Here is a 26,274-nt window from a genome sequence, read left to right on the forward strand (position 1 = left end):
CCAGAGCCATGACCTGGAAGATAGCCCTGGGCTGTCTGAACCTCAGCAACGACAGCTAAAGTCACCAATAAATAAAACAATCGCTATCCTTCAACAGGCAGCCACAGCGTCTTTTCCACTCTGCCTTTACAAGTCTTCACTCAGTAATGAGACCTGCTGGCTCCTTGTGCCAAGACAGTGCCCAGATGCTGTGGATTTACCTTTATTAGAGAGAGCTTCTAAAAGTTGAGATGGAGCTTAGACAAGATTGAAGCAAACTATGTGTAGGCCAGATCCTAAATATAGTTGGAATACCACCCCTTAATTGGCTGTCGAGTCTTTCCAAACCAAATTCTTCTTCAAATGCCTTTTTAGTTGTTGTTGGAAATTCAGCCCAAGTATAAACCAAATTGTTTTTCAAAATACATTTTTGTAGATGTGAGCAAGCAGAAGAAAAACTATTCTTGTCGCTGCACACTCGATTCGCTTTCTTACACTTTGAGAACTTGCTGCATAGGACAAAAGGCAGAAAGTGAGACTACCCCAGTGGCCTCTGCTAGCACCTTTCTTTTTTGTGATGTGCTTTTAAAACCCACACACATAACCCATTCTCTCCCCCATCCTGCTTGGGGGAAGTGAACAAGCAGCTGTGTGGTGTTTAGTTGACAGCTGGGGCTAAACAACAAAATGAGTTTTCAAACTGCACCTGCAGTAATCATCCAGATACTGCTTTGGATTACCTGAAGATATTGAGGGGAGAGTGTGTGTTAGGTTTAAGTCTACTACAGTGAAGTACAAATACATTTTAGTCTTTCCAAATTCTCATCCTGTCTCCAGCTGTCAGATGAAATAATAAAGCAAGGATACTTTCCCAAAAGATTCACTTAACACCTTGAAAAAATAGCTGAAGTGCGTTGATTTCTTTTATCCTGATCTAAAAAATTCAGTTTATAAGTTCTAGATCAAATGATTCTTGGCTGCCTCTCAGGAAGATTCAAGATGCCCCAAAGAACTCCAGTGGTACTGAGGAAACCAGAGTATAAAGGACAACACACAAAGCACCACAACAGCCTTGAACGTTTTATTTAAAGTGACTTTATTAAAACATTGTTAATATAAAATGTGACCAAGTACAATTTTTTTGTAAGAATGTTTAATAAAAACATATTCAAGAAAGGAGGAGCATCAACTCTTGTTAAGCACAGGAAAAACCTACCAGGATAAGTAAAAAGTTCTGCAGCATGTTCTACCAGCTGGTCCCATTGTGTATTAGGGTCGAGTTAGCCAATGGAAGAGACAGGCAGCCCAGGTTCTTCCCTAAGAAGCTTTAAGGTATTTAGCACAGATTTAATGTAACACTCCTCAACAGTAGAAGACTTTGTTTTCAGATCTCCCCAAATCACAAGATTAGAATGTGCATCTTCATTTTGGATTTAGAACTGTTCAGCAGCTCAGTGCACAGAAAACTAGATTCACTAGTAACTGTAAACCCCAAGATTAACATTTGTCAGCTTTGAAAAAAGGTGCAAGTCAGTGCTAATTATACACCTAAAGAATTTGTGCTAAAGTTGTTGTAAGCTATATTAGTGCTGGATGCTTGTAGCAAATGCTAAAAAAGTGCAGCTAATTAAAAACCAGCAGAAAAGTCCAGGATGGTAGCAAGTACTTTCTGAACTGCTGAATGCAGAGATAATATCCAGGAATTACAGGAGTTTGTACACCTCAGGAAGAATGTAAATGTGCTTTCAGAAGTCTGTAAATAAGACTGTGCAATCACTTCCACTCTGGCAATCTTGCCCTTTAGCTAAGAAACCTCTGAAGAAAACACTAGAAAAATTGGAGGGTTTGGGCTTGGTGGTTCAATTTTTGGGGGGAGCAGGGGGGGTGGGGAGGAGTGGAAGGAGGGACATACTTAGAGCATTTTCCTCGATCAACAAGTAAGTTTTAATGCTCTATCAGCACACTCTGCTTGTTCAGAGAAAGCAGCACACCAATTAGAGGTAAGGATTCTTCCAGGACATTTCAAACTCTTCCTGTAACAGGTAGAAAAAAGTCCTGCTGCATCCAATTCTGCACATTTAACTGCCCCTGGCACCAAACCAGATGTCAAGTGCTAATCCATGAGAAGCCTAGCACAATTATGGTCTAGGAGATGGTGACCTTCTTACAGCCTTGGCTGGGACCCATTAGAGCCCTGCGTTTTGCCTTCTACCCCAAACAAATGCTATGGGACTATTGCTGAGGTAAAGGGAAAAGTCAAACCTTTGGCATTGGAGCAGACCAGTCACTGGCTGTGCGTAGGGGAATTAAGGCTTCAAGGTGAGGTAAACACAGTGAGAATCAGTGTGTAAATCATGCTGCATTTCAGAGACGACAGATTCAAACGACAGCTACTCTTGTTCTCTACATTTTAAACACCAAAGATCATTCAAAAGCAGAACTGGAGGCAAGACTGCCGAGGGCCACCTTGAGATGCCTCTCTGCACCTCAGGAACAAATGCAACCCAGATGCTGAACACTAAAGAGAATGTACCCACAAGGAGGAAAAAGCACCAAAGTTGATGAGTCCTTGAGACGATAAGCTGCTTAAAAACAAAAAAGCCTTACGCTGCTATGACCTCCCATAAACATAGTGGTTTCCTGCCATAAAGGTAATCTACACTCCAGAAATTCTCAGTGCTGTAGTTCCAGCACTAGTATTATGAAGAGTTATGCTCTAGCAAGGAGGCAGTGAAATTGTTAGGCTTGTGTTCCCTGAAGAATTTCGCCGATTCATTAGGTGTTGTTCCATTCACCTCTACCCACCCCCAATTCTTTAATCCAGAGAGCAGAAACACCTCTCATTTCCACATGTCATTTTTCTAACACTCTTATGTTATTGTAGCAGATTTGTAGGGTACAAACACAGTGCTTCTTTGGATCCATCATTTTGGCAATGCCATTGCCCTCTTCAGAAGAAAAGTGTTTTCAACAAGTGGTACAAAAGTAACTTTCAAACAAAACGAAATCCATAAATCAATGCAGTTCTGTATGTCTGGTTTTCATACTACTTTTGCTAGCTATCTGAAGTATGGAATGATTTTCTTACTTGGAACCACTGCATGTGCAACGCTATTTCTTACAAGCCATGTTTCAATTGAAAACAGCAATCCGGTCCTGTAGGTTCCATTTCTAGGATACAGAGACTCTCATTTGTGTTTCTTTAACATGAGTACAGTAACTTCTCCCAGCCTCTCAATGCAGTAGCTACCAAAAATTTTAAGAGATATTAAAAAAATATTCAAATGAAACAACACTTCTATCACTGTTTAAAAAACAAAAATGCATACGGTGTTACAAAAGTTTATACAAAGGCAACATTTAAGAGTTTGAAAGTTACTTCTAGAAAAAGACACAAATTCTAGTAAATTAACATACAAGGAGAAAGGTATTCCACTCCTCCCTCAAAATTGGTTTGCTCTGTTTTGAAGTATCTTTTACCAGTTGTCCAGAAAATCAAAGCCAGTCTTCAAGATAACATTGCTTGTACTAGTCTGCAAGGGAAAAAAAAGAAATAATATGTAGTTGTTAACTGTGGTATTACAAACTCAGTATTTGACTGCCTATCTACAAAATAAAATTTAAAATGTTGTCTGCCAATATTTCAAGATCTTCACCTTGCTCTAGGAGACCTAAATACCTACAACATAAAATGCTAGACCTGGAAAAATACTCACAATGGCCAAAAAGGCATTTGCAGATAAAAATAAAATTCTTTTCATGGGCTGCAGGCAAAACTTTATATTTCTCTCCTCATGGAAAAATTCATAAAGATCAATCTTTTAGACTAGAGTGGGAATTGCAGAGAATGAAACAAACACAGAAGACAAGCATCACTAATTCAGCAGATTGTCTGTTGCAATTATAGTCAGTTGTTTCCAGGAAACTACACAGTTTAAACTTTGATGACAAGTTATTTACCAGGCTATCAAGAACATGCTTACTCCTGCAGTGTTGAACTTTTAGCCATGACATTTAAAGTGATTTTAGTGTTCAGGAAAAGTATTCAAGAAGCACAGATGAGTCTCTGGATTATCTTCCTAGAGCATGGCTTCCCAAAACAGGGAAGATAATCCAGAAAAGAGGAAAAGAAGAAAATTCTATAATACGTAGAATTCTCTGCTACTCTGTTCACATTTTGACATGGGGGGGGGTTGTTTTTCCACAGAGAGAAAAATCAGGCTTTTCAAACTATTTCAGTTAGCTTGAAAAAATTCCCAAAGGAATTGAAACTAGCAAATCATTAATTTGTAGGAAAACATGATAAAGCCTTTAATTAAATTAGAGGACTACCATGGTCACAATTTGCAGCAGAACAGCTCAATAAGCATTATCTCTTAGCTTCAGAAAAAATAACTGAAGTGTCTTAAGTATTATTTTCTCCTAGGTGCTGCCACTTCCCTTGCAATGAGCTACCTCATTCTGTATCTTTCTGACGTTACACCATCTTGTTCAGAATTTAAACAATCACAGTTGGGAAAATACAGTGGAGAAAAAGCTATGCCATGTGCTGAAGATGTACATTAACGTGTCAGGCTATTGCCAGAGTGATGCCATAGATTACAAACAGAACTGCACAGCTCTGTTTGAAGACCCACTCCTCTTCTCTACTTCACACTTTTCAGGATCCAGATCTCTTTCTTTCCTTTCCTTCACTATGTCAAGGGAACTGCTGTTCCCTTTCTTTTCTCACAGATCAGCATCTCAGCATCTGCTTTTAAAATAGCTTCAACTGGCTATTGAGCCGCTTAAGGTTATTTTTTTGTTGTTGGGTTGTTTGGGTTTTTTTATTAAAAAAAACATTCAGGAAGCTAATTCTGGAAGCTCATTCTATTTCTATTTTGGACTTTAAGAGAAAACACATTTGAAAGCAGCCCAGCTGCCTGGGACAAAGCACTGGGAAGTGGCTGTCAGGCTACTGCCTGAAACAGCTGAGAAACTAGTTCACCATCCACCACTATTCTGTGTGTACCAATAAAGTATCCTAGCCTAGACTCCAGTTTATCTACTTTTCAAGTTAAAAAATTTATTCTTTCCATTAAGTGTTTTGCTGTTTCAAAAAAACCCCAAAACCAAACCAAACAAACCAACCAAACAAACAAAAAAACCACTTTCAACTAGAAAAAAACTGCACAACCTCTTTTACTTTATATAGCAAGTTACTAGGTAGCTTGCTGTCAATTAGCCACTGGGTGCCTTGTCAGCGTTTCTGGTGTTATATTTAAATTACGCCTTTATCCTATGTGTTAAAAAATATTTAATTGAAATTAATGTGGTAAACAGACTTTTAAATAAAAGGTTTAATAAACTCCTTCACATTTGAAAGATAAAAAGCCAGCAAGCTTTACGGAGTCCCTGATCCGGAGGGCTTGAGAGTGGCCCTCTCAGATTTTAATGTACTATACAGTTTTTAAGTCTAAGGACAGTGGGTAGAGCAGTGCTTACCTGTCCAGGCATTTGTGGATCTGTAAGTATAGTGCCATCAGTATCTTCCTTGTTTGTCCTAGATGATGCCAGGTCCTGTGGTGGGTCAGGAAGAAAGAAGTCATCTAGAGAACTAGTAGGGAGTTGAGTAGGTCGAGGTTTCTCCCATTCGAGAGATGCAGAAGGTAGGCTGGGGGCGACAGACTTCTCTGGTTTAGTTATGCTGGGCTTCTCAGCTTTTGTCATCTCCTTTGGAGTAGACTCTTGTCTGTAAAAAGAGGGAAGGGGTTTCTCTCCTTTCTCCATGGACTTGATCTGGCTGGGGGTCAGGGACTGGAACTCAGACTTGTCTCCTTCAAACTTTGAGCGCTCTGCATTTATCTTCCAGAAAGAGGACTCCTCTTCCTTTCTTGGTGCTATCAACCCATCAGAGCCAGGGGTCTTAATGGCCTGAGAAGATTTAGGGACTTGGACTCCAGGTGCTGCTTTAACAGGCTGCCTCTGTTCATTTTGCAACTGGGCACCACCTTGTTCTTGTATGGATAGAGATGCAACGCTGAACTCCATCTGACTCTGTTCAGGGTTAAAGAAAAACAGTATTTCAAAGCCCCTCACAAAGATAGTTTTGACCGTCCAGCCTTGATGCATACAGGTAACACCTTTGCCCACAGCGTGGCAACTCCCAGACAACAGATACACAGCAAAGCTAACTTATTTTCTCAATAAATGTCTATTTTTGTAGTTTCATAAAAATATCAATTTTTAAAAGTCTGAACTGCAAGCAAATGCAAAGAGTCCTAGACCTGCTGATTAGTCAGAGAAAGCAATCAAGCAATTGTATTTGAGTTACTCAGTGCGTGCAAAGCACTAAAACATTAGAAGAGCAACACTAAAACATCAGAACAGCTGCAGATGTATTTTGAAAGTCATAGATGTTTTACATGAAAATATTAAGCAAAAAAAGCTTTACAGTGTAGTTTAAAAGACAATCTTCCACTACAGCCTTTGAAATAGTTGGCTACAATTCCACCTACTTCCAAGATAAAGGATTAGATGTAGTGGGTATGCACAGGTAAGTAATTTTACAATTCTAATGCCCCTCTGAAAGAAAAAAAAAACAACTCCAGCAGGACCAATTCTTCACCTGTTTCAGAACCTTGTTTTGTTTTTAGTTGCAGTGCAAATAGCTGTAGTCATTTCTGATAGGTAACGCTGGGTCAAGGAAGCAAGTAGCCACAGTTAATGCATGATACAGATCTTGCAAAAGTCACCCAAAAGCTAACAGTACTTCAGAACGTTCCTTTTACTTACCACCACTTCAGTAACATGATTGTCAACTAGTTGCACACTCTTTAGGCTAATAAAAGTTAAGTTTTATTTCACTCTGGGAAACATGTAAGCATCTTTAGGAGCACAGACAGCACCATAGCAAGTCCCAGGAAAGAACAGCCTAATATCTAGACTTTTGTTTGTAAAATGGAACAAATAATGCAAAAAAAATATAAAATTGCATTTACTGTTAGAGCTATGCTGTTGTCATCATGGGCCTGACTGGGTTTGAAAAAACTCAAGATGAGTTGTAGCTTTGCCTACAAATGGTTAATAGATACTTTAGAAGTTCATTACAGATTTGTGATGTTTTTTCCCATTCTACTTCATTACCCAGCCTTTCTGAATAAAACTGCAATAGTATCTATGGGCCTGATTCTAAAACAAGTCCTAGTTGCATATAATTTTCACTAGAAGTGTTTGATCTCAAGTCCTACATTATTGTGCGTGTCAAGTTCAAAGGGACTCTAGTTCTAGCAGGTCTCATACGACTAGTAGTTAATATTCTGAAACTTCTCATCAAAGAGCAACTGTTAACCCAGCAACTGATTATTTATAAAACAATTTTTTTTAAACAGTCAGCAGCTGCCTACACATAATTTGACTCATGGACTTACATCTGACCTTTCTAAAGAATTAGATATATTATTTTTCCAAGGTTATAGGCAAGGAAGCACCAAACTCCATATTCTTCATTAAGAATATACTGTTATCAAAAGATGCAGAACATAAACAAGCTGAAAGTAAAATTATAACTCAGATAGAGTAAGGTGAGTGCAAGGATACACACAACTCTTACCAAACAGCTCAACACACCACGGTACCTGCAAAAAACTAAGAGAAAAGCCTTGGTGCTCCAATTTTTTTTTTTAAACAAAAGTCATGATGTAAACCTAAGCGCAGAAGATTTATCCTTAGATAAATTGTGCATAAGCAAACTATAGATGTGCTGGTGTTGAGGATTATTTACAGTGACTGCCATTCCCTACATTAAAATGTAGGGATTTATTTCCCTAAGCTCATTTGGCAGCACTACTGAATAGCGATTTATCACCCTGAAGTTAAGACGCTTTATGACTTTAGAACTGATAAAATCCCAGCTTAAAAACCCCATAACACAATATAAAATAGACCTGCACTTCCCTACTATCCAAAAGAAAGAATAAAAGACAGATTTAAAAAAAAAAATCCATCTTGGAAGGCTTAAATTTTGTAAGACTTGTCGGGAAGGAATTAAAACAAGGCTACTTTTTATCCTTCAACAGTCAGCCGCCTTCTGAGTAGACTGTCCCAGGGCTCATATAAGGGGTGACAGTAGCTAAAGGCCACCACGGCACAAGTCACTTTCAATAGAATGATTCCTTCACCCCCCAGCCCAAGAGAGAGGGAAGGTCAGTGCCCAGAGGGCAGAGGGGCTATCACAACCCCAGATCCACCAGGACAGTGTTGGAAATAAAACCCAGAAAAAACACTGATGGAAGGGAATCAGGGGCGTGTTAGAACAAAAATTAGAAAAAGTAAACCAACGAGATGGCTCTGCATTTCAATGTCAGCAAGACAGACAAGCAAAGCCAGGCCTCCTGAGAAGTTCTTAGGGTGCAGAGCTAAAGACATTAACTGTGGTCATATTTTATCTCCTTTTTTTTGGGTCCAAATATCAACACAGAGGTCTTGGTTTGGAAGTGGCACATCGCTTCTAGAGTAGAGAAGAGTGTGGCACTGCAGCACAACTTCAGGCAGTTGTGCCTTTCCAACCTGCTCGTAAACGCATGTTCTGAAGAAGATATCCTTTTTGTCCTCTTAGTATGGAGATGATGGGTGTACCTTTCCATTTCAGAAGACAGGGCCACCTGACATTTAAGACTGCATATTTGTATCATGGTATGCTTTGGAGATCAAACAGTTCATAACCTGACATGGAATAATCCAAATGAAAATACTTCTTTTGGAGTTTGCGTTCTCCGACAAGGAAGGGAAAGAAGACAAGACTACCCTGACAGGTTCTGAAAGCACTGCGCCTCAGCATGATGTAAATACAGCTCCGCGAGATCAGATGTCTAACTCTGCTTCTAGCATTTAGCTCAAGAAGCCAAGAACTTCTGTGGAACAGCCACAAGATATTCTGTGTTCCTTGAAATATATAATGCTTCTATTTGACTTTTGAGGTTACTTAATGCAACTAAGCTGCTAAGAAATGTAGCTGATGAAAGAAAATAATTAATAGGCAGTATCTTTCAAGTAAAAAAATTGGCAATAAAACACTCTCCCCCGCAAGATAAAACAAACCAAACAACAGAACAGCATCATAAGTAGGAAGATAATTTCACATAGAGATGGAGAAGACCCACGTGTGAAACACCCTATACTGACATCTAAGTAATGAATAGTGCTGTACACTCTAATGAGTCACTAGATACTACAAATCTGATTTTAATTAGTGCTCTTGCTGTCAATTTCTTACATCAAATTGCAAATTGGCAATTGGTTGCATCAGCAGGAGTAAAAAGGAAACGATATTTAAAAGACAGTTACCCCCTGAGAAAAACGTTTCCTTTTCCTTAAGGTTTGCCAGCCACAAGAACAGCATCCCTCCTGGCCCCATTCAATATTAGGGTAGCAGCTCGCCTGTCAGGGGCCACACTTTGCGCTCGCTTTCCTCAGGCTGAGGCAGAGCTGCTGTGAGCTGCACTGGCACACGTAGCACTCAGCAGCAGAAGGGTGCCTGTGGCACTCTACCAGCTGCCACCTTGGGGAAGCAAACACTCAACACTGGGGTATGATTTCATGGTCAAAAGTGAATTGTCATTTAGGCACAGTTTGGGATTTTAGAGATGGGGTTTCAGTCCCCGCTGCTTTCATAGATTTTGTATGACTTTAAATGAGCTGCAGTTTCTGTACCTATAACTCCCTATCTAAGGAATAAAATAAAAATGTTTTCTTTTTCCTACCCTTTGTCCAAGTTGTATTTCTGGGAACTATTCAGCCCAGAAAATCTCAAGAGTTTACAGACAGGCTCGTGAGGTTCCAACTGCAATTTCTAGAAGTTATTGGAATTCAAATAAAAGCTATTAACAGCAGTAGTATTTTCAAGATGTTGCAAGAGCAAATCTTTCTCAACACATTAAGAGAGAAGGGGGAGAGAGAGCATGCGAGAGCATGCACTAAGAAGTATTTTGAGGCAGAGTGAACCTGGAAGTCTGTGTTCTTTTCAGTCTTATCCCTCTGGTCCCAAACCACTGCAAGGGTTCAGATAAAGGATGCCCTGTCCTAATGATTTTTCTGAATAATAAATATGAATAATATTACAAATTGCAGTTCTTAGGAAGCTGTATGTTGATCTTTCCTTAAAAAGACGATATTAAGGCATTTAGGAATTTTGTTTATTGGATTAAAAAATTTAAACCAAGCTTCAGTCTCAAGGCAGCAATAATCCAGCAAATCATAATAGTGGCTGTATACACTCATGGGAAACAATGTATTCTGAAAGAGAGACACCACACACTGAGAATGTCATGATTTAATAATACTGTATAAAATCAGGTCTCAGGTCATAAGTCTACATTAAAAACAAGATGACCACAAAGAACCCAGGAACTTTTAAAGTGTCTTATTCACTCATCAGGAATGTGTAGTATTTTGCTAAGCAGTCACGCAAATACAGCCAAAACAAATTGTTTTCCTTGGCAGGTCGAAAAATCCAAATTGTTGAGAAAAAACTGCAGAAACACTGTCAAAAGCAACTTGTTTCAAGCACAGCCTGATAAATGCAGAGGTAAGAAAGCCAACTTCAAAAAGATTTAGAAGATGACTTTGCTTTGCTGAATGGACAAAACCAAAATAAATATGGGACTCAAAGTAGTTGCAGTTTTTGCTTTATTTCCTGTGCACATCGTGGGTGTTTTCAGGATCTTTTCAGAGTCAGAAAGAAATCGTTAGGTCAGCAGAGGCAAATTGCAAGGGAAAAAAAAATAGAGCAAAGTACTCAAAACCAATCTAAGTAATTTTAGTCCATACAGAAAGACAATGCCGAAGATAAATTGCATGGATCTTTGGAGGAAATGACATTATATGCTCTTCAGTGATATGAACTGTTTTCTAGTCTGCCACTGCTACCAGCTAGCTTGAGCAAGCTGATACTGACAGTATCTGGTACATGCCTTGCTTTATGCCCAAAATCAACTGTCTAAAGATTGATGCAGGTAACTGAATCCTTAGCCGAGAACACTTAGCCATGCAGAATAAAATAAACATCAAACACAGCTTCTATTACCACAAGTTGGGTTGGGTTTTTTTGCTCAAGAACTAATAGTCAACAGTGGTTTTATAGCACTGTGTTTTAAACATGTTTTAAAGGGAAGGCTAATCCCAAAACCTCAGGGATCATGCTTTTTTCCTTCCAAGGAAGCATTGCCATTTATGCCAGCTTGGTAAAAATAATTACACCAAATTATAGTTTGCAACAAACAATTATAATCTCAGGCTGCTAAGGAAGGAAGAAAAAACTTTTTTCTTAAACTTTTTTCCTATTTAAAACAAAACAAAATCCTCAACAACTAGGACTTGTATGAAGAACGACACTGAAGACTGTCTTTTGGTTTTAGATAAAGGAAACAGTTTGCAAAATGTGTTTCTTTATAAGTGCAACATAATTTTTTTCTTCCTAAATCATTGCTGGGATTAGAACACTTCTGTAGCAATATAATCAGGGAATTCAGACAGGGAGGCAGCAGACTATTGAAGGGATTGAAGCTTGACACTTCCTTGGTTTGCTTTTTTTGGTTTGTTTGTTTTAAATCTTGAAGGCTTTTCTTTTCAACAAATAGCTGATGGTTTGCTGAAAACAGAAGAGAGCTGGCAACTATTCTACCTGTATCAAGAAAAACAAATCTTTAGATATACATGTGTCAATTTCAAGAATTTGGAATAAAACCTCTTTTCATTAAGACCATGAATTAGAAATAGATTCCAACTTATTCCCATGCTGCTTAGTGCAATCCATGTGTTAAGTGAGGTGGCAAACTGGAATTATATTTTCTGCTCACTGTTAAATTAATTTAAAAAAAAAAGAAAATACAAAGCACAAAACCCATAAAATTCTCAGTTTAGGAAGAGTTGCAGAGAAATTTTCTTTCCAAACGCAGGCATGATTCTTGTTTTCTATTTATATCTTGAGGTCCATGCTGAGTTTCACTGAATTTTTACTTCAAACAAACCAAAAAACCTCAAAGGCTAAACTCAGCCAAAATGTCATCTTTCATCTCACGTAAACCTGAAGCCATAAATAGAATGCCCTGAATTCATAAACCTGGCTAGAGCACCATTTAAAAATGTAACCCACATTTCAAGATGTTATGTCCATGAGGGCTCCACCCATGAACCAAATCACTCCCTCCAATTCAAGCTCTGGTTTTAAAATGTCAGCCTATTTGCAGTGCCAAGAGAACTCCTTGCTTTCTGAGTAGTTTTCCTTCTGAGAAGTGATATTATTATCTACTAAAAATATTATTTTAATGGTGTTAAACAGCTAGCTCAGCAATTTACACGATATTTCTACTTTGCTTTGTTTGAGGATTTAAAAATAAAGAAGTAAGAAAAGAAATACAAATCAAACAGCTAAAAATAGTGGAGACATTCATGCAAGTGTTTGCTGTGATATGATGACTTAAGCCATATCTCACATTTGTGTTTAAAATGAGAACACAGCAAGCTTATTTTTTACACAAGTGAAGTTATCAAGCCCTTCAACAATGTTTTGCCTAAAATGACCACAATTTAGTACACTGTTCTCTGGGTAAGTTCGACAGCCATGGAATTAGGGAATCCATTGCACTAGCTCCCATAAGAAAAATTTATCCATACCTAATCAGCTAGAATCCCCACTGGCATCACTGTGACACCTGAGAGGCTTCATCTTGGGAGAATACATGCTCTCTGCTCTTCTCACTACCCTCTCAGTTTCCCTCATGTTAGCTACAGACAAATACTGATTTTGATTTTGCTGCTTTATTTTTCTGAGTCTCAATGTTAAAAAAAAAAAAGCCTAGTGGTTTTACTGATTTACACCTTTTTTTGCTCTGCAAAAGTCGCATTCCCTTCCTTGGGTAAACCAGAGCACATTCACGCACATTCAGGCATTAAAGTGAGATCAGGGGAAAGAATATTGTGGAAAGAATAACCCTTCATAGGATAGAATTCATGGAATGGAAAGAGCCTGATGGCCTTAAATAACAGGAGGAACAGATTTGGCTCACAAGACATTGCACGTGCATTACAACACATCAACCTAACTGAACAGCTCATTCAGGTTTCCTCACATGGGACCAGTTTAGTAAGCATACTTTTCCCTCAGCTGGTACCTCATGGAAAAGTTGCCTCCCAGTATCACCTTATTTAAAGTACTGATTAGGGAAGAGATCTAAGAGTAAGCATGAAGCAAGATCTCCACCTTTAGAAAAAGAAGACTCAGCAGCTGAAGGATTTGGTTGAAAGACTGATACATTATGAGGCACTGAATCAAAACCAAAAGGAAGAACCCACAGAAACCAACCAACCCACACTCTGTAAAGCCAGACAAAATGGATTCCCTAGAGTTTTGCTAGAGAAAAAGGTCAGGCAACTTTTCAACCTACAGCTGAGGCACAGCTTTTATCCCTGGTCACGAAGCAGGGGGAGAAGGAAGCACAGCTTCATCAGCTAATTACTTCTAAAGCAACCTCCTCCCCACCTCACTCCTCTTCAGCAGCCACACGGGTGTTGCCATATCATTCCATGATCCTCCATTCATTACAGTAAAGGATGAAACTAGCACATCTATCCACTTTGGTCCCTCATTTTGAGACAGCAGGAGGACAGTAGAAATAGCCTTAATCAGAAAGTGATAAACCACAGGCTGGGTTCAAAAATGCTTCACTAGACATACACTCATTAAAAAGGAAAAGAGGAGTATCAATTAAAGAGAAAAACCATTCAAGTGCGGATGCATCTCGATTTGGATCACCAGTCAGTGCATCACACAAAGCATTATCCTCCAGAAAGTTCAAGTGTTCAGAACTTACAAAGTATTATCAAGATACAGCATAAAACTATGATTACAGCTGCGATGTTCCCAAACCCAAGTTTTTGGATTTGTACCAAAAAATAGAGGAGATCCAACGGTGCTGTCTCCAACATATGATTTATTTCACAATATTGTCAATGAGGTCCACATTCTCTCACAACTTTTCCTTTCTTGGCAGCTTCACCCAAATACACCCATTTAAAACACCTCTTTGATATTACACTAAAAGCCAGTGGCTGCTTCTTCTGAAGGTTCTGAAAGACAGGAGGGCTTGCCTGAGCTACTAGGCTTCCACTGCAGGAAATCTTCCACTGGTTCCTGAACCATCACAGCTTGTAAGGGAATTTTAAGACAAGTGAAGACTGGAATTGGTTTCTCTTAAACTATGGCACTGTAGGCTGCCGGGACCCAGGAGTCACATCAACTTAGAGGTTAATCAGCTTTTGCAAAGCACAGATGGGGCGCTAGCTACAGGCAGTGACCTTGAGCAGGGAGGGCGAGAGTCAACCAAATTAATTTAGTGTTCACTGGCATTTCCAAATAATTACTCTGCATTAGGCTAAGATTATATTCATAAGCTCATACATGATTATCTACATAGTTCAAGGGCAAAAAAAACCCCAAGTCAAAACAAAATAAAAACAGAGAATAGGGCAGAAGCAGCTTTCTCTGACAGATAAAACCAGAAAACACGAAGTCTGAAATGTATGTCCCCCCTCCACAGCTGAGGAAGGCAATGAGCTGTGTATTTGCTCCCAGAATTTCTTCAATAAGAAGAATGGAGCTTGATTTCCCACCACAAATATGGTGAAACCATATTTCCTCAAACTGCATGTTCAGAAAGATGGAGCACTCTGGCTCCGTGTTAGGCATGAGAATCCCATCATAAATAATACTTTAACAAAATACCAGCTGTAAAGTGTGTGTGTGGGGAAAACAGCAACACAGCAACTCCCAAACCAACCCACCCCAGAAAAAAAGGAAAAAAACTCCCACCACATTCTTTTTTGAAGGAGATGCCTTTTGGGGATGTAATAATATAATGCATGTATCATAGCCCCAAGTTAACAAGTTTCATTACATTTGTTGTAGGACAACATTCTAATTCATAATAAAAAGATGAAGCATAAGACAGGCCTTAAGAAAAATTCCAATCAAGTTATTAGATACCTGCACCTTTCTCACCCCATTTCCTAGCTAGTTTACTCCTGACTGCCAAAGTGAAATATGGTTACGTTTATACAATATCTGATAAACACGGAAAGTTGATTAAAAAGTTTGCAATGAAAAATCAAATAGTTTGTAATTAATCAGTTTTACACCTGCACTCAAAGCCAGAAGCTTAGTTCATGAAGTCCATTTTGTGTTTCTGTTGATATAAATCAAAGTATACCAGCCCTGTATCATTTGCATGATAGCCACTTTAGGCAGCTCTCATAAAATAAAGGTCACATTAGTCTATCGAGTATCAAAATGAAGACAATAAATGCACAAGGAAAAGTATAAAATGACAGACCAACATTAAAAGCAAAATTGCTGCATATTTACCTTCGTTTCCCAGGAGAATGGAGCTGAGTGTTCATCTTGCCAAGTTATGTCCTGAAATAAAATTCAAGAATGACTAAAAATCAAAAGAACAACTTTACCTGCTGAGAAGCATCATACAGATGACATTACATTACGCTGCTGGAACTGTAACCACCACTACCACACAACTTGCTAAAAAGTGAAAGCCCTGCTTGTAGATGGCACTGATTACATTTTAAGACCGACTGAAAGCAAGTTCTCTGAGGGGAGGGTTATCAATACTATACCAATTTAATCTAAAAAATATAAGAAGGTTTAACCTGGTCTGAACTACTTGAAATGGCTTCTCTATAAATAGCTTTAGGATGTATTATATTTCCAGTTTTCTACTCAGTTTTCTTTGGTGGCCACTAGCAACACACAGGGACAGAAAAAACAAAAGGAGAAAGGGCTTTAGGGAAATAAAGTCCCATTTCCTCCCTTTGGCAAGCCAAAGAGCACGTGCACAGCCAGGCAGTCATGTGGCAGTGAAACAGCTGTGCAGCCATCAGGACAAGCCACAGCTGGATCCAGCCCTGACAAGACACATCATCAAGCCACTTCAATGATGGCTGGTCTGAAGTAAGAATTCAGTGATGTTGAAAGAGCCACTCGACATCCACAGAGTAAAATCCCAATCTGAAATCAATTCTTTCAAGAAGCTATATTTCTGAAAATAATCCCAATGTGAGAAATTTAAATAACCTGTTCATACACAGCATGCCCTCCAGAAATACATGCGATCCACATCGAAAAAGGAGTGAAAAAATAAAAAAATTACTGTATTTCATATTTGTTGAAGACTTACAACAAAACTATTGTATTTCTATTCCTAGTCGTGGCTGGGTCTCATTGGTATGCTGGATGGTCATGCTGGTAGAGGTGGTGAGTTGCACTCTCCATACTGAGTATACCTCTGCTTGGCCACCTCAGAATATAAGAAAGGAGTGGGAGTTGGAATACCACATGGAAAGAGAAAGGCCAGAAGTAACCATGCAGGACTTTTACACTCCTACTGTCAGGGCATAACAGAACTTGATGATGTTTTAAGACAACACAGGAACCCTCGTCTCACGATGACTGCTCTTTTCTTCTTCTTTGTGATCTCTGCCTTTATATAAATGTATTTCTCAGACATCTGACAGCATTCTCTTGATTTGCCATTTCTTATTTCACCCTAGGCAGATTTTGCTGGCCAAGAGCTATGAGATCACAACAAAAATGTCTGAAACCATCTCCTAAACAAAAAAACATGTCATTCTCCAACTATTACTCATCTGTGAAGCACAGGGTTTCTAGCAGCAAAGCATTTGTGGTATATATAAGGATGATCCCAAGCTCTTAGAAAGAACTGGGCTAATAGAGATCATCTAAGAGGAAAACTCTGCTGGATCACACATTCTGGCCAAAAAGGAAATCTGGTAGAGGAAATTTTTGCCAAGAACACAAATGTAGTACCAGTTTCTCTCATTCCAGGACACAGATACTCAGATGTAGTAACATTTAAAGGAAAAAAGGCAGTAAAAGTCTGCTTTTTAGTATCAGCATTTGCACTGTGCTGATGACTGCATCGGCACACTCAATGTGTGATGCTTTACAGAGGGTTATTATTTCACACTCATTTTAGGACTGTATCATTTGCCTCTGAAGTACATATGACAAGAATCACAGTCCAGAAGGTAAGAAAGGTGGGAGAACCCAACCATTGCATTGAGTCGCACACACAAGGCAGGACTGTAACCATTCTGCCTATGTGGGCTCTGGATAAATCAGTACTTGATTTCAACCACAGCAGTAAAGGACACAAATGAAGTTCAGAGAACACTGTAACACTCCTACATGCTGTCCCAGCACAGACAAGCAAAAAGCTCTTGACATGAATTAACAGGATTTTGGTACCAGTTGTTAAAAGGTTTGGGTTAGAGATAAAATCTAAGACTGTCATAGACTATTTCAAAAGACAGAATTAGTAGACACTTGTTAGGCATGAGCAGTTCCCTGAAAGAAAAGGACCATAGATTTATTTTTTTTTTCTTAAAAGGATGGCTCATTGTATCTTGGACTGCACAGCACACCTCAGAGTCAATACATCCAAGGAGCTCGGTCTTTTTCAAGCGATCTTCCATAGGATATAGCAAAGAATAAAACAGGTTGGTTTGAGGATACAAACCTTCAAGGAGATGATGTCTGTAGTTATTTGAAGTGTACTTGAGGGTAGGATGAATGAGACAGTTGACAAATTCTGTCCATTGCCAGGGAAGGGAAGGAAGTTTGTGGCCTCCACCTCTTGTGCCCTCACACAGAGGACATGAAGAGGACCAAGTGAGAAGCCAGAGATTACACTTCAATAGTTGCCTACCTGAAGTGCCTGATTCATGTTTGTCATCAACAAAATATGAGAAATAACTTTGTTTGCTGTAAAATAAACAAGTTCTTACACATTTGAAGAAACTGGGAGCAAATTAATCAACTATTTCAATATTAACAAAAGAGAATTATGAGTGAGAATTCTAGATAAAAAGGCCTCAAGGCTATCTATCATCAACATAGGTTAGGAAAGATCCATATCTGATCAGCTTTTGTTTCAAGCACACAACAAAGCCTTCTTCCAGAAAGAAGGCAAATAAATAAACTTTTGTTCACCAGTGTTAAAGAAACTATTTGTAAGAAATGGGGCCTCATGCAACATATTTCAGAGCTGAAAAAGACAAGCGAAAAAGAAAGAGAGAGGCAAAAATCTGGTCATACACTTGACTTCAACAACCAGCTGCAAAATACATAAAGAATCACAAACTACACTTGCTGTATGTAGGCAGCTTGTTGCAAAACAGCATCTGAATTTCAAAATGGAAGACACTGGTAGAAATGTTCCTGCGTATCTGACATGAGCATTGCTCAGCACAGCTGTCAGTAACTGGGAAAGTCACAAACCCACCAACAAATGCATACTGGAAGTATTATCAGAACAGGACTTGCTGGTTTTCGGGGTTTAACTGCACTCAAAAGCTGCCCTGCATTTTTCATTTTTTAAAAAGCACAAGTCCCTAACAGGCCCAACATAAAAGTCTTTGCTATATTGACTATTTGTTGCTTTAAGGCATTTTTAAGTAGGGAGGTAAAGGGGTTGATCCTTTGCTTGGTGCCAAAGTTCTTAAGGCTAAACAAAACAAAATACCATATCTGCCTTCAGGTAGGTAAGTAAAGATTCCCTATTAAAAGACGATGAATGAAGCTAACCAAACTCTCCTACCTGTCTTTGCTCCACATAAAATGCTTACTACTTCTTAAAGCACATCGCATTTTCTTCAACGAAAATTTAGTTATTTCAAGTCCAACTCTTTGAGCTACTGAATACTGCTCAAATATTGAATATCCATTTAAAGAGAAAAAAAACTAAAAAAAAAAAAAAGAAAAATCAGACCTTGAATCCATGTGTATGTCACACACTTATGGATAAACAGGAACAGTATTAAGAGAACAGTGAGAACCTGTTGTAAACTGGCTATCTAAACTTTCACAGAATCAAACAGAGGATCCAGTGGCACCAACTAACATCAAATCAGCCGCTTAACAAAGGCTGACTGCTACAGCAGGCAAAGCCTCTTATACACTCTGGTTTTCCACCTATTCCTCTCATAACTTATGACACATTTCAAAACTAATCAATTTATATTACATTCATATTCAATCCTGGCTTCTATTTCCAGATTTTCCTCTGTTCAGTTAGCCTTCTTTTCTACCGCTGCAGGCATTAGACATGAATGGAGAAATGCCAGTAACTGGAGGCTTGTTAGGAAAGAGGAAGCTCTGTTTGAAGGTCGCAGCCTCCAAAAGCCCTCAGACAGGAAGGAGGTCTAGACTGTCTAGATACAGAAATTATGGTGAAGCAACAAACAGTATCCTTGCACTGGGCTCATGTGTGATGGTAGCGAGTTAACCTTCAGTAAACGGGACAAAACTTATTTCATGGGGGCATTAAATAACCCTGCCAGCCTAGAAGAGATGAAATATATGACCTAGACCAGCCGACTCCAGAAAACAGAACAAGACAGAGAGGTAAGAGATGTTGGGTTTTTCTAGTAGGAGGTGTTAGAAAATACACCCTCACCACCATAGCGCAGTGCCCACAGCTACAACTGCCAAGCAGCACTGGGTGCCACCCAATCCAACACTGTACTCCTGTACTTCAGCTTCTTTCATCAAGCTTTTTGAGACTTTTAAAAATACCTTCAGGTCTTTGACAGCAAGATGGGAGATTAAAAGAGCAGCACTGGTGTCCTGGTACAAATAGTCTTTGGGACCTGTGTTCACAGTGCCTGCACAGCTTCAGTTATTAACTCCATGACTGGTGATGCTGCAATAAGACAGTGGAAGAGAAGAAGCAGTGACATTCAGCTGACTCTAGGCATTTGCTAAGAGTCACACATGGTGCTGCAGCGCTCTAACATTATGAAATGACTGGATCACGGCTAGAGGCTGCCATGGTCCTGTTACCGCACACGTATTTTCTGTAACACCCTTCCCACACAGCCAACATACTGAAAGGTGTTCTGAAAATATAAGAGGTGCTTATAGTTTGAGAACTTACAGTCCTGGCCTATGAGTTCAGGTGATAAATTTGGTGATAGAAACGATATATATGAAATGGTGGGGGCAAGAAAGAGGGAACCAACTGTCCAGAGATACAAGACCACTACATATATCCTCTGGACCACCGTATGAAAGTAGTCAAATGCATGAAAGTGGGACTGAAACGGTGAGAGGTCTGGACAGGTAAATCAGTATCTTCAGCATCCATCCTTGGTTTGCTTTCTCCCTAGACCTCCAAAGAACATGAGGTGAAAGAGATAAAATTTCCATGCTTAAGCAAGCACAGGTAGATCACTACAGATTTCAACATCAGTTAACAGGGAAGATGAGCTGCGGCTGGAAACTTGAAACCTTTGGAGCAGGAGTCAGCAAGAGCATCATCAGATCAAAACACTCTGACTGAAAGCGCTGCAACATCAACAAGTGATTCTGAGGTATGTAGACTACTCTCCATTTTCCTTGCCTTGGGATGCCATACATCAATAGACAGGGACGGCAACCAGGACCAATCTAATTGCCCTGAGCAAGGGCTGGGTGACCACAGTACATGTAGCAGTTACGTCTTACAAAGACAGCAGGAGCACAACTCAGTAAGCTGTTAGACCAGAAGACAATAAGATAATAAAGCTCTGTAGACCAAGCACTTGCAAGCCTGGAAAGCTGAACTGAAATGGCAACTGAAACGGCCACAGTAGCTCTGCAACAGCAGGACAAGGAGGAACAATTAGTGAGCCAGGGCAAACATCCAACAATCAGGTCGAATGCCAGCAAGGGAGCCAGGGGAGAGGAAGCTATCAGATGAAGAGCCAGGAAAGATTCCAGGGCTCAATAGTGCAATTGGAAGAACTAAAATGGAAATCGAGGATGCCAAAACGAGTGGAATCTCTGTTCTTCAGAGAAACGATTTATATTAACTTCTGCTTAGAAGTCAAAGAGGAAGTCAGTTGAGGCGGATGCTTCCAAAATTAAACACTTTGTATCAAGTATTTTGATGAACCATGCCTTCTTTGGTAAATGGCTACAGAAATGCTAACACTATGCATTTTGTGACTGCATTTGGGGAAAAGAGGGGAAAGAAAACAACTCGCTGAATTTCAGATGGACTCTCTAGCTGTTTTGTCAAGCGGGAAATTATTATTTCCATACAGTAGAGCACAACAGCCTACAACACGCTTGCTTTCCTTCCAGATCCACATAATTCAAAGCAGAAAGCACACCAGAGCTCTCTGAGACTGGGAAAGCTGAACATATTTACTTTCCACAGTCATTAACCTAAATTCTTTCACAACTAACTTCAGATTTAAGTTTCCTTTCAAAGTTTGTTCGCACAATCAAATTTGTTGTCTTGTGTTCTTCTACACCTCTCTTTAACCATTATTATTAAATATTTGCCTAAAATTCTGGGTATCACAGACTAAACAAAACTGAGCTTGACCCTGTGTTCTCTAACTTTAGATATAGTGTGCATGCAGCACAACATCACACCTTCCCAACAGGTGATACACAGGCAGCAGTCTTCTAGCACAAAGCTCTTTGGGAGCCATGATGCCCAGAATCAATGTGCCTCACACGCTTCCTAGAGATCCTATTGCAAGGGATGTTGGAGAGGAGGCTAAAAGTAGCACTGTTCTCTTTAAATTGGATTGATGGTTACAAATGCAGAAGCAGATTATGTTGTTTTTTTTTTCTGGTAGAAGCCACTTAAGTTAATTAACAATAGGTCAGTTTAAGTTATTATCCGAACACAGGGAAAGAGATTGGCTCTGTAATCATACAGGAATGTAAAATAAAAGAGAACAAAGGGAAACAATACACAGAATAAGAGACACATTATCTGAAGAGCACTGTCAGGTCTCTTCAAGCATTGTTAGACCTTCCTCTTTAAGGGATCACACTCGGTAACATGATCCACTGCTCCAGACCGGGTACCCTTATACCTATGGATTTCCAGAAGGGCTGCCACGCTTTGCCATTAGATAGATGGTTCAAAATCCATACTTTGTGCCATCTATCTTTCCACACCCTTGTTTTTCCTGGCATGTGACACGGAGCAGGCTGCATTTTTTTAAGGTGTCAAGCATGCCAAGAGCTGGAATGTTTTCAGTGTTGTATTTTTAACTGTTTCTAAAACTAGAAACAAAAAGGAAGAGATTTAATTCAGTGTAAACATTCCCTACAGCCTATTTTCAGCAAGGGACTATGCTCAGCGCCAGCCGCGGCCATGCCCCGCTGTCGGGGGAGCTGGGACTGGCCTCTTCTCCAAGTCTCCGTTCTACAAAACCCACTCCAGCGTTACCGCCGCTGGCGCCTTTCCTGCTTTTACGGTGTGACCGAGTCCCCCCGCGCGCGGTGTAACATCCCGCCCTCCCGCACAGCCAGGGAAAGGAATAAACCTCATCACCGGGGCAACTCCCCGCGGTGAGGGGAGGGGGGGGATGCCGACGGCGAGGAACGCCCGCGACCCTCCGCAGCCCAGCGAGCCGGCGGCACCGGCGAGCAGGATCAGCGGCAGCCGGGGCAAGGCTGCGGCCGCCCCGCCCGGGCGGCGGTGCCGGGGGCGTGGAGCGCCGCTCGCCCCAGACCCGCCGGCGCCCCCTCCCCTGGGTGCCCCCTCGTCGCGGTACCTCGTCCCCGAAGCGCACCACCTTCTGCCCGGTGTTGAGGCGCAGGCTGGGGTAGGAGGCGGGCGGCGCGGGCGGGCGGGCGGCGCCGCGGTGCGCGGCGTAGCGGGCCTGGACGTGCGGCTCCACCAGGCACTTGTCGATGATCTCGTCCTGCTGCCGGGGCGGCAGCCGCTCCCACTCGGGCCCGTAGCGCTCGCGGATCCGCTCCTTCTCCGCCATGATCTTGCGCGCCATGGGGCTCAGCGAGGAGAAGTAGCTGAACCGCTTGCGCTCCCGCTCGTCCAGCGGCCGGTTCCCGTTCATCACCGCCGTGCGGGACGCGGCGATCGCCGCCGCCATGGACGCCATGGCCACCCGCCGCCGCCGCCAGACCCGCACTCGCACGGCGGGAATGGGAATGGGAACGGGAAAAGAACCGCCTCCTCCGCTCCCCTCCTGCAGACGCCGCCTCCCCTCGCTCCCTATAAAAGCCGGTCCGGCCGCCGCCCCGCGCTCCCCGCCCCCCGCACGCCCAGCGCCCGTGGCATTCCCTGCCCGCCTCCCCGGCGGCGCCGCACGCCGCTCCCGGCCGGGGGGAGCCGACCTCCCTCCCTCTGCCTCGCAGCCGGCCGGGGACGGAGGGAAGCGGTGAAGCCGCCTCTGGGGCTTGCTTCGGTCTCGTTACCGTCGGGAGCCTGGGGCTGACGGGGCCCCGCGGCCCTCAACTGCTCCTACCCCTAGCGCTCGTCTCCCACAGCCTTTCCCCTTCTTTCCAGAGGAGACAAGTTGTAGTATTCCCACGCTGTCGGGGCCAGGAGCACCAGGAAACGAATTGCCTCAGCTGGCAGAGTGGGCCAGAACCAAGAATCTGCCTTTCCTAACTCCGAAATAAGTCTTACATGTTTCTTGACACGATAGAAGGGCGAGCAGCTGCTGTCGGTCTTAAGAGACATGATGCCCGGGATGGGCTATTTTATCCAACTCAAGAGGTTTAGGGAGCAAGATGGTCCAAAGCTTCTGTATTATTTTGATAATACAAAAAATTACAGCCTAAGTGTAACAAGTCCATGCAGTAGGCATTAGTTACAGTGGTATAAGAGATTTCCTAAAGGCTGAAGTAACTAGGTTTTCTGGTCTCTTCCTTCACTGTACAAACGTTATCTTTTCCTGTAACAAGTCCTAACTTTGGCAAAGCCTTCACTGAGGTACCACACAAACTTGCAGAAGATGCCCGAAGTCTCCAGGGGTGGGGACACATAATTCCCCTCTCCACAAAAACAAAGCAAGCTTACCTAAGACAGGCAAATATGCCAGAAGATTTATGCAAGGCTAAATCTATTTTGATTTTTGGCCTAGGTACTTGCATATGAATTTTTACTATCTTCAAAATATATTACAAAGTCACACAAATATTGAGATTCAGATTAATAGTTTTTCATTGCTTAGCCAATTTCTTTTCCTCATTCAGCTTTCTTTAATATTATTCTTAATAGATAAATGGTTGGGGCTGCAATACATTAATGTTCCATTTTAAGAGTTCAAATCATATCGCTAGACCAGCTAAGATGACACAAAAGAGGATGGAAAATTATAATTAGATTTTCCACATATTTGGTTCTTAGGAGGTAATTACAGTTCCCCAAGTCATCACATACCAGCCCAGTTATATAATCCTGTTTTGTTTGTTAAACTTGTTTGAGAGCACTTGACTTGAGCTCGCTTTCTTAGTCATCTGCATCACGCCCTGAGAAACAAGCCTTCGAAACACATATGTACACACACACACACACTCACAGAGGCGTAATCCATGTTACACCTACCCTCCCTTGATGTCCCATCAATCTTTTCCTGTGGCATCAGGGGGTGGGTGTGAAGTCAGTCACAGGAGTAAGAAATGGGGAGAAGGAAAACCAGACATTGGCACATGCTTTGTTTGCCCAGGCAATTTTTTTCTTTTCCACGATCCCTTCTCCACTTCCTCTGGTCTAATCCCTAAAACAAGAAACTTCCTATTTTACAGTTCCAAGGACTGTCTGGTCAAGTGCCAATGCCGACTTCCCCTTTCTGAATGAGTAACACAAGGTGTGAGAAAAGTTACAAGCTTAAAGAAAAGATCACACCATTAGAATACAATCAAGGCATAAAGTTTGGCATCTCTTCCAAGCTACTGTACCCATTTCTCCATTAGGTAGGCAGAAAATAACATTTCCTTTCCTCCATAATGAAATCTAGTAGAGGTTTCTGAAACTTCTGGACTTTTAAACAGAAGAAGCAAATAGTCCTTATTTCTAGTGGGATAGAGGAAGGTACTCAAGCAACAAAATGGAGGTAAAATACCTTTATCACATTTGGACAGCATCCCAATACTTTCAATCAAAACTGACAAGCCTCCTTTTTCTTCATTTGGAATGAAACACCTACTTTTGTCCTTTACAGAAATTCTGATCAGGAAAGTTTGAAATGCATATTCATTAGCACCACCCAGACATGTGGTCAAATTTGCCTTTATTATGGCCTGGTTAAAGAACCTTAGGTCTGCATAGGAAATCCTGCCTTTTTTTTTTTTTTAATGAGTTTTACTTAAAATTATACCTATCCTTCCAAGCACACAGCAACATTACAAAGTGCATTAGTGCTCACTAATGGCAAACAACGTGGATTCCAAACAGATGTTTCCCCAGTTTTCTAGATTTCCTTGTGTTTTGGGCACTCATCTGTTACACATCCCTGATCAGATATATGTACCTGAACTTAACAAGCAAACAAGCAGGAGAAGAGAAAAAAAGGCGTTAAGAAAAATGCATTTAGACATGGGCACACCATCTGCTTTCAGACATTTGCAAAGCAAATGTTGATTTCTACACTTCAAGATATTGCACATTAGATCCTTCTACTCTTGGCTGGAAGTTGGGTCACTATTTTCTAATCAAATCTAACCATGTTACTATCAGTGCAGCTCCGGTACATTCCATGCAAATTTTGAAATAGATTCTAGAGCTACTCTCAGACATAGCAGAATTGGGACTAAAAACATTGAACAAAATATCTGCTTCATACAATGTTACTTCTGCTGTGCTTACAAGTCTGGTAACACTACTGTACCAGCATGGCAAGAAGTTAATACTCCTAAGAGTCTGTTCTTAGAGAGGAAGAGTTACTACACAGCAACATTTGTTTCAAGTGGAAGGAAAGCACATTATTTCCCTACCCTTGTGTTTTCACCGTACAATCCTACAATATTAACATTCATGAAAAAAAGTTCCCAGGGCTACATACACACTACTGGTTTAATTTGAATTGGGAGCACACTTTTGAAGCGACTCTCTCCTTTTCTCCACTTGCCACATTTTGGTTCCCAGTGCAGAGAGGCAGCTTTCAGAATACCTGTAGTTTCATCCAATAGAAGTCCAAACTGGAAGATGCATGGATGATGTTCTTGCTGTATGCAATGAGCAGCCAGTTAATAAACTAGACCAGCAGACAGATGTATAACCTCCGAAATGCACATAATGAGGGAACTACTCACACTGGGTGGGATGCACTGCTTCCCAATGAAGACACATCCACCTTCTGGGATTTATTTTCTATCTCCATGAAAATCCTTCATACAGAAACCCTCAGGTCTCTAGCTGCCCATAGCTGTCCTACTACTGCAAATAAAGTAATGAGTATTGAAATCTAAACCAA

General features: G+C 40.9%; 1 protein-coding gene across 2 annotated transcripts; it reads right to left on the bottom strand.

The window, feature by feature from the left end:
• Positions 1 to 1,058: 1,058 nt before the first annotated feature.
• Positions 1,059 to 22,994, bottom strand: CUNH1orf198 (chromosome unknown C1orf198 homolog). 2 transcript variants are annotated; one of them, XM_050314319.1, is made up of 4 exons: positions 22,630 to 22,994; positions 15,377 to 15,427; positions 5,464 to 6,015; positions 1,059 to 3,512 (listed from the first exon to the last, which is right to left on the bottom strand). In XM_050314319.1, the coding sequence occupies exons 1-4, from the start codon at positions 22,954 to 22,956 to the stop codon at positions 3,456 to 3,458; spliced, it is 987 nt and encodes a 328-aa protein (XP_050170276.1). In that variant the 5' UTR covers positions 22,957 to 22,994; the 3' UTR covers positions 1,059 to 3,455. The 2 variants fall into 2 exon arrangements, with proteins under 2 accessions (XP_050170276.1, XP_050170275.1); XM_050314318.1 differs by having other exon boundaries at positions 22,609 to 22,994.
• Between the last annotated feature and the right edge of the window lie 3,280 nt (positions 22,995 to 26,274).

Source organism: Myiozetetes cayanensis, unplaced genomic scaffold (genome assembly GCF_022539395.1).
Source record: "Myiozetetes cayanensis isolate MyiCay16 unplaced genomic scaffold, myiCay2020 scf2-11, whole genome shotgun sequence".
NCBI lineage: Eukaryota > Metazoa > Chordata > Aves > Passeriformes > Tyrannidae > Myiozetetes > Myiozetetes cayanensis.